This window comes from Diadema antillarum, unplaced genomic scaffold (genome assembly GCF_040938485.1).
Source record: "Diadema antillarum isolate AM-2024a unplaced genomic scaffold, OU_Dant_1.0 scf00000071, whole genome shotgun sequence".
Lineage (NCBI taxonomy): Eukaryota > Metazoa > Echinodermata > Echinoidea > Diadematoida > Diadematidae > Diadema > Diadema antillarum.
Window position 1 is genome coordinate 12,900,406 of NW_027270960.1, and position 19,657 is coordinate 12,920,062.

The window sequence follows — 19,657 nt, forward strand, 5'->3', positions numbered from 1 at the left end:
TTCAACAGGCGATTCAAAAAGATGAATGGGATCTTGACCATTTCAATTTCTATTGAGTTCCATTATAATAACACCGATATATTGATTGATGATGACAGTTTGATGATGACCCTCACATGGAATGGCTGGTCAGTGTTTAACATTGCTGTTCAATGACCATGATCACTGCATTTGATAGCTATAGTAGGGGATATCAGGCATGGTCCATTAAATGCAAAAGAATGTTTATAAGCCTTTTTTCCCCTTTCTATATTTTACAATGCTATGTTGTAATCTAACCGTCATGCCATCACATAGTCTATTTTCTATCCCTTTCTCATCATCAGTTGAAATTGATTTCACATATGATAAAACAATTATGATGGGTGGTTTATGTCAATTTACATCCCACAAACTGCACTTATAAAGCAAGCAAACATAATCTTTGCATTGAGTCTATAGCTGGGCATTTCCGTGAGTTGTGCGACATGACCACCAAAATTTTACCCGCATATTTCAGGACAACTGATAATCTTACTTTGTTAGCCATAGTTTGAAGTGTGTGAAACCAACTTTACCTTTAAGAAAAGTTCCCTTTTGTGCATTTTTATACCTTTTGAAACCAGAAAGCATTTTTTGACCCAAAAATCCCTAAAAATGCATTTTTGTTGCTCTTTGTGATTATTTCTTATATTTGAGGCTCAAATCAAACTTTGTTTGGTTTTACAAATCAAAAATATATTAATCTAGCAGTAAATAAAGTGGAGACCTCGATATGAGATATGTACTTCGGACACCAGCGTGCTCTTACATAGTTCGAGAAGCTGCTGTAACGTGAGTTACCGAAACATGAACTTTTTAACCTAGCAATTTTACTATGCCCAACTGAGACATGGTATTTTGGATTATCAAATAACTATGCAGCACACATCCAAGAAATATGATGGGACTTATAGTCTTTGCTTCAAATTCTCATAACAGAGGTCTTAAAATTGTAACGTGAGTTACCATGTAACGTGAGTTACCACAATGTAACGTGAGTTACCGACATGATTTTTCTTTAATACCAAGAAATGATATGAAGGTTGTGATTGTAAGTAACCAATGAGTACATGATTACTGAACTCTTGTATTAAGATTCTATTTCCAGTAGATTGTTATTCTCTTGGTCTCTATCACCAAACCAACTGGTCTACATGTACAATGTATTAATTACACATGTTCATCACATGTGCTTCAACAAGTTCCATATTTACTATTTAATATTGCAGTGCATGTATACTGATCTGTTACGAAAGTTGTTAAAAGACATTTCCTCTAAAGCTGCATGGACCTTGTTCCAGCAAATTATCAAAATTTTGTGATAACTATTAATAGCCTCCTGATTGGGATAATCACTGCATGATTACTCTTGAAAAGTTCTTGTTTTTGTTATTCAAGTGATTACTACTTGACATTTCATAGTTTATACCTACCTGTATAGACCAAAGCCATTGTTTATGAGGCTGAAACATTTACATGTGAACAGAATTTTAAGATTGGAGCTAGCTTCCTGCTGTTTTTTCTGAGATTTTTGAGAACTGAACATTGTGAATTTGACACGCTTATGTGTTTTATACTATTCTACTCTGAGGTTTTAGCTATATTGTTGCAAAATCCTACAATGAAACTTTTCCATGTTTACTATAATTTACTTTACATGCTGATCTATTACCAAAAACTTGTTGAAAGTGAACCTCATTATCAGACATTTTCTTTAAGAACTGGACAGTCATGTACCTTAAAGCAAACTATCAACTTTTTGTGATATTAATAGTTAGCCTCCTGATCACAAAATATTTACTATTCATGTTTTTCATTGGGATTTACTGCTTCAGTCTGCTTGATTACTCTAGAAAATACTGGTACACTTTTTACATGTATGTACAATTTAAATAATGGCTACTTGACATTTCATAGACCAAAGCCATTGTTTTTTAAGGCTTAAACATTTATGAACATGTTCTATTAAACTGATCAATACTGGTAGCAGATAACTAAAATCTATCTGCAGTTTCTGTAATTCAAGTTTAATTTCTGTACCAGTTTAGTATAAGAATTTGTAAACAAATCAAACATACAAACAATTGATTATTGAGTAATTCAAATATAAATTGCATTGTTTAAAAGTTAAAAGATTTATTGAAATATTCATTTCTGAACCTTTAAACTCTCCACAGACTACATGTACAGGTCTCTAGTCTCATGACTCAGTGTATTAAATGGAATAGTTTATGGATGACTTGTTTCATCTAGATAGCCTGAAATCCATTTAAATCTAGTAAAATAAAAAAACAATCAAATCAAATTCTCATTTAAATCCTCAATTTCTGATGCATTTGTTAACTGGAAAAGAGTGTAATTTAATGAAATAGACTCTGTTTCATATCATTTTGTTGAATACAATTTTTGTCTCGGTACAAATGAAAGCTTGGAAAACGACTCAATCAAAAATGAAATTTATCTTCAAGTTGGTATTCTACATGTAAATGTAAAGTTTCCTGCCTTTTGGTAATCTCATGGATAAAATGGGATTAATTACTCTGAGATCAATGTTCAAATCAATTTAGATTCTTTATTCATGGAGTTTGTTTGTGAAAAAAAGTTGTCTTGGTAAGTTTTCTTTGGATTATTAAGACAAAAAATCGTCTTGTGATCATGTGGACAAACTGTAACGTGAGTTACCGTAACGTGAGTTACCGCTTCACATGACGATACCTGGAGAATGTAAGACAATTTGAATTTTTACCATACTCGGTGATGTATGTTGTTAGTCCATGACTTTGACACAATAGACTTTAAAGTCTCTCTGTTTCTTGTTTGAGGAAACTTTTGAATATAAGACATGCCAAATTTTTGCGTGTCCAAATTATGTAACGTGAGTTACCGACATTTGTAGTGTTTTTTCTCATGGTTCTCATAAGAGTCTGTGGATGTAATGTTGCTGTGAGGTAGGATGGAGGTGCATGATACTCATTCACATATAGTAACTCATATCACTAATTAGGTTTTAAGGATATTGATCTCAACGACCTAATTTTGAGTTCAAAATGTAACGTGAGTTACCATGGAAATGCCCAGCTACAGTTCTAACCCATTGAAAGTAATTCTTACTGCATTATGATGAAAAGTTTGACAAATGCATACAGGTGTACATGTGTGTAGCCTAATCATGTTCTGCATTGCCAAAGTCATGGATATGCAAATACAGTGTTTGTATACAACTGAGCTTAAAGATTTAAATAGTTTCTTTGTCTCTTAACATATATGTTTGAAAGTCTTTTTTCTGCATACAAATAAATACTATTTTACGTGTTACAACATTGTTAGTTATTTGGAAACAATCAGCTGCATTAATGTACTTCATATCACCTTAAAATGGACCATTTTTGCATGTTAACAGTCATGATGAAGCCTCTGAAACATGCGTTGCTGCTAACTTTAATCCACAAAAAAAAAAGATGTTCCTCATCAGTGTACTTTTATTGCTACTGTTGCAGTTTCCTTTAGAATCATATTGCCTCATGTAATGTCATAAATTCGAACTGAGCATTGCTCAAAGTGTACACAATTTGTTATTCACTTTTGTGGAGGCCAATTTCCTTATAATAATACAGTGTCATGTAAGTACAATTTGTATGAAGGGTAAACATTATGCACTGCCATAAAATGTACATCTGTATACTGTTATTCACATTTTATTGATGCCCTGTTGTTATTCTAGCATGTAGTGATAGTTGCTTACTGTAGTTTTATTATTTTCAGTGAATACAGGACTAGAACTTTGTGTTAGCAGTTTTGAAGCCTCCGAAACACACTAGTTTGTTAACTGAAGCCTCCGAAACTCACAAGTCTGAAAATTTCAACTTTGTCAAAAATAATCCAATTTCTTTGGGATTTGGGTTGATAAATGTTTGTTACCAAGAGATAATTTAGGGCTATGTTTAGAGTGGCTCTTGCTTCTAGAACATTCTTTTAACTTAAAAATAGTTTGTCAGGTACCATTTTTACCTTGGAATTTGAAGTTCACATCCAAATAATTGCAAAAGCGAATATCTGTTGGGGGAAAAGTGTTTTGATATTTCAAATGTATGTTCACAGCAAATGAAAAGTTGCATTACATCCACCATTTATCTTCATTTGGTTGCTGTGGGTGACCAAAACATTCTTGTCGTTTTTACCTAAATTTATCTAAAATTCCATAATAGTCACTTCATTTTTCATATTTAGCCTTAGAATTAAGCTCTGGAATGACAAAATATTGAAAATACAGACATTCCTATATAAAATAAAGGCAAAGATAGAAATGGAAACACAACTTTAATTTTTGACCCTTGCCACATCAAAGTTACACCCTTTACTGTGAAACTGACCATATATGCATTGAATGTCATAGTGACAACTCATCAGCTTTTCATCCCACGAATATTACTAATACTACAGTAGTCATCAGAGGTCCTGTACATATATTATGTAAAATTCTGCTATGAAACTGGACAGTCAAATATCAAGGATATAACTGCACACAATATATATAGTATGTATGTGATACTGTTATCTCTTGCAGCCACACTGGATCTAGTGAATCATGCAGTCCACTGTAACTTTCACATTTTTTGCACTTATCTTATGAAAATCTTGACTACAGTCACAATTCATGCTGCTTTTTATCTATTATTAGTATCCAAGTAGAGGGTGACAAAGGCAGACTTTGCAGTGCTACACAAACCACACAAACATTCTTATACTGTGGTTATTCAAAGAGATGCCAATTTGCAAGAGAAGAAACAGAACCAGCTGAATACAGCTCCCTAGAATTTATCCATTCTGTGGATTACATACAAGGGAATAATTTTCCTGGTATCCCATCGCAATTTGCTATGCATTTTTACACCACTGCTACACAAATTAACTTTTGTGTAGCAGCTTTCTTACATACAATGTAGAAGTGTATAGGATATCATTGAAGATATTTTTCATCAGCTGAAATTGCTTATCAAATTTGAGTTTGAAAATTATTCCCTGCATATATAAGTATAACACCATAAATCTTTTTCTCTCTTTTTCTTTTTTTTTTTGCACATCAGCATTATTTTATACTGTACAAGTGGATATTTTCGTGCAACATATGGCTCACAAAAATATTTGCATGCTCTTATTTTTGCGCTTGCATCTGGTTGTGCGAAATGCTCGAACATTTCCACACCGCAAAAATTTCCACTTTAACAGTATGGAGACACAGTTGATATGAACAGGAATCAATGGACTGATAAACAAAATATTTGAGATGTGAATTTGATGGTGATGCCATTAACATCCATACCTTGGAGTGAAAGGCGGCACTGATGCTACAGGCTTTGGGCCCTGGCATGGGGAGGCCATCACACCCCTGGCGCTGTGCTTACTGATGGCACTGAACCCAGCAGGGCTTGGTTGGTTTGTTCTGTCTGCAAACAGATCTTTTGGTAACGACGGCAGATCTTCAGTGACACACCCATCATAGCTCCCAGTGGGATTCTTGTTTGACGGTAGTATGGTGGTATTCTGTCCTCCAGGCTTAAACCAACTCTTCAGTGAAGTCTGTGTGGTGATACCTGCCTTGGCAGAAGGCTTATCTGCCTGCTGCTTGAGATTAGCACTTCTTGATAACTTGAAATTGAATTGCCTGTGTAAAATAAGTAGAAGGGCAATTCTGCAGTTATGAGGACATGACATTCAAAAAAAAAAATGTGCAGGCTCTTATCTTTAATCTTTGATTTAGGTATCAACTAATGCTATGGATTTTCAGAAATCATAAAGGTGTTTCAAATTTAATAGATTATACATTTCTTATTCACTGATTTTGTAAGATTTAAAATCATGCATTCATAATATAGGAGCCTACATGTGGGACTGGGACAATTAATTTCACTTAATGTAACAATTTACCGTGGGGTGGGTTCCTTTGATATTTTTTTCCTCCAAATTTTGCTAAAAGAAAAAGATGAATACATGTAGACAATCCAGAGGTCATGTGATATTCTATCAATCACAAACAGGTGAAATGGACTGTGGAATTACTCTGGACTAAAATGTAACATTATTAATCATAACATTATCAACCACTGATGCTTTTTGGGGTCAAGCTAAAAAATTAGAATACATATTCAGGCTTTCAAGAGGGATAATGTAAAAAAGTAGGAATAAAGTAGGAACAAAATCTCTAAAAAAGTAGGAAAAAGTAGGACATGAGAGGGAAAAAGTAGGGCATTAAAGAAAAAAAAGTACATGTAGGAATAAATCAGGACACGTGCAGGCTTTTTGGAGTAGTTTTCGTTGATACTCACCAGAACTCTTGATGCTACATGTACATCTTAATTTGTACTCACAACCCTGCTGCCTCAGCCTCACTTTTGCTCCTTTGGAGAGCCTGGTAATTTTGAGCAATGATGAGAGCTGGATGAGCACTGCTCCATGTCCTAGGCTGCAATATCAGTGGGATTAATCACATCGGCACAGGAGCAAAAGCTGAGGCTGGCAGCAGTCTTGTGGTTGATTGGTTTGTGTTATCCCTCTTTCATGCTGAAGAGGCTCTCCCCACCAGTAAGAATCTGAAGCTAGAGTCTACTCATCATTTCTGAATATCAACTATTCAAGTAGCCTTGCACATTTTTTTTTTTTTTTTGCGGGGTTTTTCACCAAAAAAGTAGGAAAAAGTAGGATTTTGAGCAAAAAAGTAGGAAAAGTAGGGACAGCAGTAAAAAAGTAGGAAAAAGTAGGAAAAGTAGGGCCACTTGAAAGCCTGCATATTGTACATACATCGAACTGCTAAAAATATTTGGGGTAACATCTGTCATGATGCACTGATTGAAATCAAACACTTTGTGGCTATTGTGCACATTAACATTTTTGCACACTTTTTGTCACATGACATTGTTTGCTTGTTAGTTTTTTGTTGTCCTTTTTTTCTAACATTAACTACAGATGTAACCCTTTAAGTTGCCATGGCAGCTCAAATATTTGTTGAATTGTATTCATTCTTTTCTATACCATACCCCTGGGAAGGATATGGCCATTTTTACAATCAGTGGTGTAAAACACGGTTTTGGCACTAATTGGTGTATAACTTTCTTATACACTGACAGATATGCATTATTTTTTCTCATAAACTTACCACCCACAGTGTCTACCTTGGGTACCTTAATGAACTTTCCTCTCTTTTTCTTTCAGATGTGGCATGCACTTACATGCTTGAAATCCAACGCTTTTGGTGTATGCACTCTGACATGGTTTTTTTGTCAGACCTAGCATATTAAATTGTTTATTCCTTTTCATTATTTTTGTTGTTGTGGTGATAGACAGGTATCCAACATTAAGAACTATTATGTTTACCAGGTTCTGCTTTGTCTTCTTTAAAGACTGAAATTGTCCAAACTTTATGTTTCGGAGGTGACATTTTCCGTTAACAATTAACCCCTCTTTTGAGTTAGCTCTTGCTCACAATTACAAAATTCAACTTTGCTAATTTCCATCAAAACAGAATAGTAATCAATCTGACTTAACTTCGATCCAAAGATTATTTGATTCAAATCGCTTATTATTTTTTGGTGAGTGTTTATAAATTTATGCAACTTTTCCGTTAACTTTTCTGTCACCTCCGAGACAACAGATTTATGTATTTGATTTTTTTATTCTTGACATCAGTTATACATTACATTTACAAAAATGTAACATATCCCCTCACATTATCTCTGAAGGAAGGTAGTAGAAATATAGCCTGTTGTTTTCATTTCGGAGCAATTTACAATTTTCCGTTAACACTTGTCACCTCCGAAACAATCGTCACCTCCGAAACAACAAGCGTATTATATTTGATAATTTCTCGAAGACAAAGCAATTTTGTTTGATTCTATCCAATTGACAGGAATCTCTTTTGGATGAAAATAGTAATATGGCAACAGGAAGTGAGAATTTTCTAGAGATTAATAAAAGATCTAATAAAAACTAAGAATTACTGTTTCGGAGGTGACAAAACACTGTTAACAAGAGTTTTTGCTCATTTCTATTGAAGAGAAACCATATCATGTACACCAATGGTTTCATTTATTTTAGTAACATATGTCTCAAAGTGGAGAAATCAACTAACACACTCTCACTCTTATTTTTATTACTATACTGTACGTTTTAGGGCAAATTTACATTTTTTCACTTTTTTAACAAAGAGAATGCACAAAATACACCCATCTGTTGTATATAATATTGTAGTCAAGATCAATTCTCCTGCTTTAGTTAAGTAAACATATAGATGCTTTCATCTTAGAAGCTTGATTTCCAATTTAAGCAATTTAGTTGTGAAGATTTACCAATCACAGCTTTCCATGTAGGTTGCTTTTTCTTGTGTTTCGGAGGTGACATTGTTTGTTAACACCATATTGTTATGTGATAGTGAAAGGCAAGACTTCAGTTCCTTTTCACTATCTATTAACATTTTCAAATACATTTAATATCTACAAAATCATCACAATAGAAGTGACTTTTGTAGATATACCTAGCTCACCAGAATTCCCTTGATACCAAAGTGATACATGTGGCAGTTCATGCATGCCCTAGTCCACAATCTTAAAAAAATCATAAAATAATCAAACTCCACAAAAGGCCACATGCCTATACGTGTAGCTGGTGCACAACTTGTTCTTGAATTCTTAGTTGTTGTTTTTCCATGTACAACGTGGTAATCATAAACAAAATTATGTGATTTTTTTTTTTTTAAATATGACAATAATTTTACATTTTCCAAGTTGAACCAACTGTTTATGACATTGTATTTTTTAAGATTATTGAAGTTATCTGACAACTAAAGTGAACAGAGGAACAAGTCCCCAGGACTGGAAAGGGAAAGATCCCCCCCAAAAAAAAGATCTGTAGTTCTATCTCATTATAATTTTGATGACGTGTTTGCCTTGTTTTGTTATTATGTTTTATCTTAGAATTTGGCTTTAAGTACTGGAATTTCAAGGAAAAGAAAATGGTTTCTTAAAGGACAAGTCCACCTTCATATACATGTGGATTGAGTGAATGCAACAACATTAGTAGAACACATCATTGAAAGTTTGGGAAATTGGACAATCCATTCAAAAGTTATGTTTTTTTTAAAGTATCTATGCAATCACTGCTGGATGAGACGACTACGACAGTGTATGATGTCACATGCATACAACGATATAAAGAAAATATAAGTGAATTTCACAAAACTTTACTTTTTGAAAAAAGTGCGCATTTCTTCAACTTGCTGCTGATGTATGTTAGGGCAATATTATTCACCCTGCCTTCCAAAAGAGAGGAGTCAAGTGTTCTTTTGTTATGCAAGAAAAGTGAAAATATGTTGAATTTTCTTGATACTTTCTCTATATCCTTCTACACGTGTGACATCACAAGCTATAGAAGTCTTCTCATTCAGCTTTGACTGAGCAGAAACTTCAAAAATTCATAACTCTGGAACAGATTGCCTTATTTTCCTCAAACTCTCACTGATGTGTTTTACTAATACTGCTGTATTTACTCAACCCTCATGTCTATTGAGGTGAACTTGTCCTTTTTCAGTCCCTTATAGGGTTATTTGAGACCAGTTTGTGTCCGGGACCTTCTGAGAAGTTGATGGGTAAAATTACTTAACGAAAACAAAAAAAAATTCCCCATAAGTTCACACAAAAGCATTATGCTGCTCTCTTCAGCTGGGAAACACAAACTGTTGTCTTAACCAAACTGTAAAAACTTGCTACAGATTAGTATGAATTACAATCTAAAACAAAATATGAGCTGGTATCCACTATCATGAAAGAGAATAACTAAACAAAATAACAAGTAAGAACTGAAAGAAAGAGCTTATATTTGAAAATTAAAGCCATGAGGAAAGACATGAATGTTCACAATATATTTAATAGTTAACACCTGAGAAGTTGGGTTGTCTCTGTGTTGTGTCACCTCCAAAACAATAAAATGATTTTTTCTTATCTTATACTTTTTACTCTCAAAAGTGACTAATATATATGATTTGCTGGTAATTTTCAAGCAATTCAGAAAGATACATAGAATACATTTTAGTAATGTCAATAGTTTAAATGCATCTGGTATTATAGAAAATTTATCCCAGATGAACCAAACACCTTTCACCAGTATTATAACATTTGTATGGTGGCTATCAAGAATTATGAAGAATTCATGAACATCCTTGAATTAATCTATTTATAATACCATGTGCAAACAAAAACATAATACAAGTCAAATAAGAATTTTTGCTGTTGGCATTCATAACCTATGTCCCCACCAAAAAGTTACAATGGTACCCTCCACAACGATAACTTTAAAGATAGTGAATCAATCTAAAATACAATTTGAGGGATTGAAAATATAACTCATTGCCCACACCTTACAGAAAACCCCATTCAATTTGCTTCAGAGGTCAAAGAGAAATGAGAATTTTTGTAGAGCATGTCAGGAATCCCTTCCCTCCAAGTTCTGTATATTGTGCTTACACATTAATATGCAGTTCCAAGAGCATCCAAGTGCTAAACTTGGAAGAATCAGACTCCTGACATCCTTTATAACAATCCACATTTCTTTGAGACCACTTAACCAAATTGACTGGGGTTTTCTGCAAAATAGAGCTAAGATGTTATAATTTAAGACCCCCAAGTAGATTTTAGCTGATTTAATCATGTTGGATGCTATCAATGCCAAAGTCTAATTGTAAATTGGGGGGGGGGGGGGGGGGGACATACACTATATGAATACTTGAACACAATGTTAACATTGAATGTCACCTCCGAAACAAAGTTATTCTTCCCTGGTGTTGTGGAATAAAATGTTCTGAGAGCAAAGAAACATTACTAAAATGATCTTACACCATCATTTCAATTTAAGGTAGAAAATGGAATGCCATGTTTCTTCAGGTTACAATATCTAGCTTATGTCCGTCATATTCTTACTGTAAATGAATATTTCAACACAATGTTAACATTGAATGTCACCTCCGAAACGAAGTGATTCTTCCCTGGTGTTGTGGAATAAAACGTTCTGAGAGCAAAGAAACATCACTAGAATGATCTCACACCCTCATCTCAATTTAAGGTAGAAAATGGAATGCCATGTTTCTTCAGATTACAATATTTGGCTTAAAACCTTCGTCCAAATGGAAAGCAAACTACCGGTACCCATGCTAACTAATGAAGTGTAAAAAAACACTTGTTCTGTGTGGTTTATCTGCTTGAAAGGAGTTAATTTCTTGTTCTTGAGTTGTAATTATTAAAAACATTGATAAAAAGAAGAAGTTTTGTGTTATTGTCACTTATTCTCAAACTAGATATATCGCTACGGCTACTGATATGCCTCCGCCATAATGCATGGTTCTCCTAATAGGTCTATAGTACAATGTCTTGACAATGTGTGATGACAGTTTCACACAATTGGCAAAATATTAAAATGACAGGTTTGACACAAATGTGCTGAATATTCACTTTCCTAGAACTAGGTTCAATTGGATGAATGATTAAAATGTCAGAGTGCAGGTATTTGGGGAACTGATGATTTTTACTTGACTTTTGACCCTTTTATAAGTTTATGCATTGAGTAATTTTCAAGGTATTGGGAAAAAGTATAATTTCAGTATCAAATGGGAAAATAGCATTATCTAAACCTGGCCTTTGACCTTTGACCTCACAGTTCCAAAGAGAATCACTGTTAGGTTGAACATGCATAAATATGTAAGTTTCATGATGATACCTTGAGTTACTTTCGAGATATGGAGGAAAAAGTGCAATTTAGCACTTTCACTTGACCTTTTACCGTTTGACCTTTGACCTTTTGGCAAGAAACTTCCCCAAAAATATATATAGGGTAATACATGCCATACATCAAGTTTAAAAAAAAAAACCTTCAGGCATATTGCATTTTAAGGAAAGTAGTGATATTTTGAGGAGTTGACCTTGACCTTTGACCCACTGACCTTTGACCCATGACCCCCAACTTCCCTAGATAATCACTGCCCATCGGTACAAGCATATATACTTGAAGATACCTTGAACCATTTGCGAGATATGGAGAAAAACATGAAATTTCAAATTTTTTTTCAAAAAATAACCTGTGACCTTTGACCTTTGACCCTGTGACCCTAAAATCCACACAAAGTATTATCCCCCAAGGATATACCCTCATACCAAGTTTGATGTAAAACCACCACACGGTTCTTGAGATATCGACAAAAACAAAACGGGACGGACGGACGTACGGACGGACGTACGGACGGACGTACGGACGGACGTACGGACGGACGGACGGACGGACGACCCGAAAACATAATGCCTCCGGCCACTTCGTTGCGGAGGCATAAAAAAAACTGAGTGTTAATATTAATGTCACCTCCGAAACATTCTATTATGTTAACTGTCACCTCCGAAACATCCATGTGTGAAAAATCCAAGATTTAAAGAAATGATTGGAATTTCATTTAACCTACATAGGAAGGTAGCCCTTCTTAAAGACTTGTTATAGTATAGAGTTTGACCTGGCTTGCCCTCCAATAAATAGTTAAAATCTTAAAAATTGCATGTCAATTGGTATTTTTACCAAAAATTTATAAATCTCATGTATTTTTTTTTAAATCACTTTATATTCAACCCCAAAATAGTTTTGATTCACAAACTATATATTGTTGTTAACCATATAAACTTTGCATGGTGAAGTTTGACTACAGAGTTTTGTCATTATGGTGCAATTCATGAAAACAAAATTTTGCTTAAATTTACTTCAGGTGCCAGGGTTTTCCTTAAATTACACCAATAACTCTTCAGCTTTAAGGTCTGAAATGTTATTTTTTCAAAAATTTGAATACTTTCCAACAGAAATCAAACAGAATAATGAAAAAATATTTTGTTTGAAATTTTGACCCTCTGAGTACAAAAGTTACACCACTGATCGTAAAAAAGGCCATATACATTTTTTTAACATAACTTTGATTTGAAATGAAGAAAATGGTAATTGAGAAGTAAAAATAGATATGTGAATTCGCTCAAATGTAACATCACTAACAGCGGAATTGCCCAGCAGCATGAATCTGAAATCTGATATCATTACAGTGTAAATCACAAATATTATCAAATGCTGAGAATTTAAAATAAAAACAGAACTATTAAGCCTCATCTTGTGCATCTAGACCAAATTATTATTCCACACTGATAGAGCAGGTGTGTACTCAAATTTGTCAGCAAACTAATCGTCAAGGATGTGTTTTGACTGAAAGATCTGTCTATCTGGACGTTGGGGATTGTATGTTCCATGGAGACTGCGTCTGGCTTCACGGATCCCCTTCTGTCTACGGAGGAGAGCTGATGATAAAGTCAAAAATATAAAAGAATTCTCCAGACAGACAGATTTTTCTGTCTAGAATGTGTTCCACTCCGAATTCCGGGTAGATAGACTGTACAACTTACAACCTACATGTGGCGGCAGGGCTTCATGAAGTAAAAAAAAAAAATTTCTCTGGACATGGTAGCAGACGGATTTTTCTGCCTACCACTACACTACTAACAGTAACACACTTCACTGCTGAACTGCCTGAGGTCGCTAACTAAAGTACATTTATGATAGCTTGTAAGACCATTGTGTACTAGGCCCTTTTTATCATTACTCTTCACCAGTTTGGGACCCCCACATTCAGATAACTGTTGATAGACAGGCTGGGAGTCATACAAAACTGAGCAGCATGATTTGTTAGAGGCGACTACTCTACTAGACACAGTAGCATAACAAATATGAGGCTACATGTATGTCAAGCCAAATGCTCATTCACAATATTATGAAGTTAAATTTAGCGCTCGAACAACTTACTATTACTAGTACTTTAGTCAAGAAACGCAAGTGTACCAGTATAGTGATTGTATGGAGCATTTGGCTTGCCATATATGTTCGTGCCGTCATTTTTCAAACGAAGGCGGTGATGAATTGGGAAGCGCTGCAAAGAAGTGGAGGAAACAACCAGATAACAGGAGGAAACAGTGGAAGAGGTGAGTCAAAATGTTTACTGATTTAAATAGAGATCTAATCCTGTATATATTTTTCCCAGATTGGTTTGAAAACTATTAAAGTTGGAAAAACTAATTCAACCTATCCACAGGCACGGGTCATCCCAATTCATGAATGGGAAAAACCCTGCGTCTGGGTTGAAGGGTTCTCCGAAAGTCATCATTTAACTTGTTACATTTACTTACAAGTTACATCCCAATAACCACAAACAAAAAGTGCTATTTATAAGCATGATAAGTACTAACAGTTGTTAGGGCCTACTACCTAGTAACTAATTGAATACTCGTTCATCCCACCGGCAAGAACTATATCACAGTAAGATTACACAGACTGGAACGCACTCCCACCGATAATCACCGGCATCACAAACAAAGTCAACTCAATTACGAATTACTTCCTCAAAATCAAAGCAGCAATCCTTTTTACTTCTCTCTCCGCGCAGGCCAATAAACGCCAGCGCACCCCCCGCGGCCCTGGTGTCCGCGTCTGGTTGGCCCCTACTACTAGGGGGTAAGATTAATAAGCTACTTACACTATCTTAGTTACACCATCGGCCACCATACCATGCGCCATTGTAAACGGACATGAATCTACTAACGCAGTACTACTGCAGTACTACTCCTAGTATACTTGGGTGACCCGCACCTCGTCATAGTTAATGTTTGCCCATGATTGAATCACATTTCGCCACTGAAATTCTTTGAAATCCAACTCACATACAGGAAAAATGCTGAAAATTCCAATGGAATCACAAGTTCACTGATCGATATTGAAAATTTGCAGCTATCGTCGTCAAAGGCGAACGATGCGAAAAAGTTGCGCGCTAAGGAAGGGGCCCGCAACTCGTCACCCGCTCTCCCATAGACTTAGCACGTAAAAGACGTGTGCGGGTGACCGTGATGTTCCCATAGACATACACGTAAAAGATGCGTGCGGGTGACATATAACACATATTCCTATAGCCCTATTAAAATTTCAGATTTTCGCGAAAAACTGTTCGGTGTTCACCACAATTTGCTTGGTTGTGGTAGTCCTGCCAAGTTTCAAGCGTACAGAACACAGTCCCGGGCATACATTTTTGTTCAGTGCGCTCAAAACGATTTTAAGCGGGGTGACGGTATTCGGGCCCCTGACGAGGTGCGGGCACCTGGCTATACTACTGCACTAGTTCTAACGTGTGCGTGTAGGCCTACGACATTTAGTAATAGAAACTACTTCTACAAAGCTGTACGTGTGTGGGCCCCTCAGCTCAGTGCAGCTGCAGCACTTAGACATCCGGAGGAGTCTTTCATTTTTTTTGACGGTGGATCCGTGAAGCCAGACGCAGTCTCCGACGACCAGATACAGACCGATCTTTCGGTCAATGCAGCACTGCACTGTGCACGCATACGTAACGACACCGCCAGCATAACAAACATGCGGGCTGCGTAAATAGAGTCGAGTCTCATCCCCCACCAATATGCACAGGTGGGCCTACGTACATTGGTGATATCGGGTGGTTGCTGATCTTCAAGAGAGCAGGGAATTTTAAACGATCTATATACTCAATTTTACCTTCGAGAAGACATCATTGAATTGCTGTTGCTTCATCAACAATAAGAGTAAGTCAGATTTGTCACAAAACACTGCCTTCGTTCGTGATCGTTGACAATTTGAGCCTGTCAAAACTGGTACGGTGCATGATGATCAGCAGACATTTCATAACATCGCGCGCAGTGACATTACGCATGCGCAGTTACCTTTATGACGAAGGGATGGTGGTACAGTATTGGTGGCGATGAGCTCAGATTTTTACATTTGTACAACTATGAATTAGTTATACTGAGGACAGAGTTTCAGAATTTGTGATAATTGGGATGAAGAATAAGAATACTTTCAAAAAATAGAACAAATTGCAATGAACAAGGATGATGACATGGCAGAGTCACCATAAGAATGCATGAGTTGGGGCTCAAGGAAGCAGAACAAAAGAATAAGGCATGCATAGATTATAGACAGGTGACCTCGCAAGCAAGCGGTATTGTTATGGAATTACACTGCTACATTTCTGAAATATGTGAACCTTCTATGTCATCATCCTTGTTCAGCGTAATTTGTTTAAGGTTTTTCAAAGTATTGTTTCTCTGCTCAAGAACCACAATAAATTCCACAAATCTATACAGGGAGTTGTCGATTTATGTACTACGTGATGTGAAATTGTGAAAATCGTCTGGAATGTCCCTTTAACTTTTTGCGAGATACCAAGAAAACATGAAATCGTACTGAGAGCATACCAGTATTTTTCAGAGGAATTCAAAGTTTATTTTATGAAAATCGGGTTTGGAATGACTGAAACATCCAAAAACAAAGTACAACAAAGCGATCGTAATAAAAGGTGCGTCCCACACTTTATTAGAATCGCAATGTTCTGGATATCTCAGAAATTTAAAAACCAATTTTCATCAAATAAAGGTTGAACTCCATATGGAATTACATGCCCTTTCATATTTCATAAGAGGATTCACATTATCTCACAAAAAAAAAAATGTTAGAAACCTGAAATTAGGTCTCAACAAAAACTATACTTGTCCGTAATACATGTACATTACTTCCGATCCGTAGGCTTACTACATCCACATAATTATGGTACCATGTACTTTTGTTTTTCAATTCATGTCAAAAACTGAAACTCCCATAACAATGTGTCATATTTTTTCCTCATGGTGAATTGTAGATAATGTGTGTGTGTGTGTATGTGTGTGTGTGTGTGTGTGTGTGTGTGTGTGTGTGTGTGCTTTTTTATCGAACGCTATATTTTGAGGATACTATAGAATTCAAATCTGGATGTCCCAGTTTTTTTCATCCTTAAATGGTCGGCTTATATTCAAGATTCTGCCCGAGCTAGTCACCAAAAGGGCCGGCAAATGGTGCCAAAATCTGAAATTTCTTTCAAGTTGACAATATCTGAAACAAAATCATAGTGTATAATACCCTTATTTTGGGGATGCTGAACCCGAATCTCGATGGGTTTTGAGATATTCAGGATGGCTGCCAAAATCTGAAAATTCGAGTTATTGAACCAATAATTCGCATCTTCGTATTTCGGTTGAGCGAATTTGTCAAATAAGCGAGAATGGTATCTAAAAATAATGAACTTTTTGGGGGGCAATATATTATACTAAGATATCCAAAATTATGAATGTCAGAAAGGATGTTTTCAGGCATGTTTTGTTTGTTTGTTTGTTTGTTTGTTTGTTTGTTTGTTTGTTTGTTTGTTCATTTCCATCTGAGAAGATGGCTGGATAGCCCATTTTATCATTCAGCTACACGAAGCTGGTCTTCCATGCGGTCCGGTTGGATGTGAGGTGGGACCACTTCACCGGGTTAAACACCCTACTCTTTGCGATGAATGAATGCAACGGGATATTTTAAGTGCATTAGTTGTGACTCTCTTATACACGGAACCTCCATTTTATGTCCTATATAGGGACAGAGTGTTTTGCCTCTTGCTAGAGGGAACGTACACGTACACAACATTGCTCAGTCCAGACTCGGTACGTTCGAACCCGGGCCCTTAGGATCGTGAAACACGCGCTACCGACTGAGCCAACTCACCGCCCTGTCTAGCTGAATAGGTTGATATAACATCGTCTTTCAATGATGAAAGCCTTACACTTAACACAAAGCTGATAAGATTATACTAGTAATGATTTTATTCTGCCAGAGACATACAAAATAGCCATATATTATTATCATAAAGAGGGCCGCCAAGATGACTCCCAAGGTGTGAATTAAATTCTATATTGTCAATAAAATTGCACTTCTTGGTTGAAATGTTGAAACTCTTGTCGTGTGTTTTTTGATGAAACTAATAACATCATTGAAAATAGTGACTGCGATTTCATGCAACGATAATCTTCCAAACTTGAAGCTGCATTCTACCTGGAAGAAGATGAAGGAGAAGAGTGTGGGGGAGGGGGAGGGGGGAGAGGAGAGGAAACACCACGGGTGATACTGGCGTCCGGAAAAGGTTTAATAAAGCTGCAATGTATAATGCGTGGCCATAAGCAGGTCATTTTCGTGCAGGTAGGCCTATTTTTGCGGTGGGGGGGGGGGGGGTGAGAACACGCTGTACAGATAGGGGAGGTTGTGGGCGGGGGTATCCCCTGCCACATGATGGAGCATTAACTATATGATTAATTTGTAGTCTAGTGCCAACCTTCAGTGGAAAATATCTAAATTTTCCCATTAAAAACAAATTTAAAAAAATGCATATTCACGGACAATGTGAATTGCTAAATATTGTGGTATCTGCACAGTGGGTTCCTATGTGCGTGTGCGCCGTCACTTGCTGGACTCAATCTATATTTGGAGGTGGACCAAGTAGGTAAGTGGAGTATTTGAAAATCGTCAATCAAACCACATTTTACATTTTGAACAATCTCGCAGATGCAAAATCCACCATAATGGAAAATTAATAGAAAATTAATTCAAGGATATCAAGTTTAGAAGTTGAAGGAGGGAATGGGAGGTGATTATTGTCCCCCCCCCCCAAAAAAAAAGAACAAAAAAAGAAATCGAATAGAGGGGGTTCGTCCTCCAGCTGTCCCCTTCCCATCAAAGCCACACCTGGCGAATGCTCTTTAGAATGATCAAATGCACTAAAAAAAAAATCTATTGAAATAAAGATCTGTCCCCCAGTTCAAAGTGAATAGGTTTCTTTAAAAAAAAGAAGAAAAATCACCATTTATACAAAAGTACAATGCATATAGGAACCATTTCTTAATCTTTCTAAAATCTCACATAAAACCTCTAGGGGTGAAAGAGTTGAATCATTAATTTTAAATTCGGATGTAGCATCCTCATCGTAAAGTGGAACCAGCATTTGTTTTTATATATTCATTGCAATATTAGGCAATGATAATAAGAGAGCAATTTTTTATATTTGGCTAGCAATAATTGGCAGCTAACGTGAATAATATAAAAATACCCAAGGAAACAAGAGTTGCAATTTCCAGATTTATGAAAATATAACATGGAAATTTCAGTTTTTAGGTCCATTTTGGCGACCATCTTGATTATCTGAAAATACTCAAGGATGCAAGAGTTACATCATCTATCCGGATTTACCCTCAAAATAGGTTAAAGCCATCAAGGACATATGAGCAAATAAGGTTGCTTGGCTCTTAATCGGACTCTGACATTCAAGGTCCTAAGTTTACGTGTTCTGCAGATTATGTTGATTTTATTGTATTGACAGCAGAATGACGCAGAAGAATGTAAGTGCATTAAAATTCAATGTTTGAAAAGTGAACTATTGTATGTCTGCTGCTCTTGTTGAGGCTATCGATACTATAGATTCACGCTTTAGCATTTTCGCTGTTGGTTTGTTCGGGATTGCTAATTGGTATAATAATAAAGCTGGAAAACATTAATGCTGAACATAAATTTAACATATCAAATACTATTGATTGATTGATTGAGGTTCAGTCAACGCTTCCATAAAAGTCAACACATAACAGAAACAGACAGCATTACAAACAATAAGACATTCTATATATAAAAAGATTTTACAACAACATTCATGAGAAATACGAGAAAACAA

The 19,657-nt window shown here is 35.9% G+C and overlaps 1 protein-coding gene across 1 annotated transcript in view; it reads right to left on the minus strand.

Annotated features, from left to right (window-relative positions):
- The window catches only part of LOC139717112 (uncharacterized), a 46,230-nt gene extending 31,584 nt beyond the window's left edge, over positions 1-14,646 (minus strand). The window contains exons 1-2 of the mRNA XM_071628618.1: positions 14,606-14,646; positions 5,342-5,710 (exon numbers count right to left, since the gene is read on the minus strand). Coding sequence (XP_071484719.1) covers positions 5,342-5,710; positions 14,606-14,646 — 410 coding nt within the window. The remainder of the gene's footprint in view (positions 1-5,341; positions 5,711-14,605) is intronic.
- Between the last annotated feature and the right edge of the window lie 5,011 nt (positions 14,647-19,657).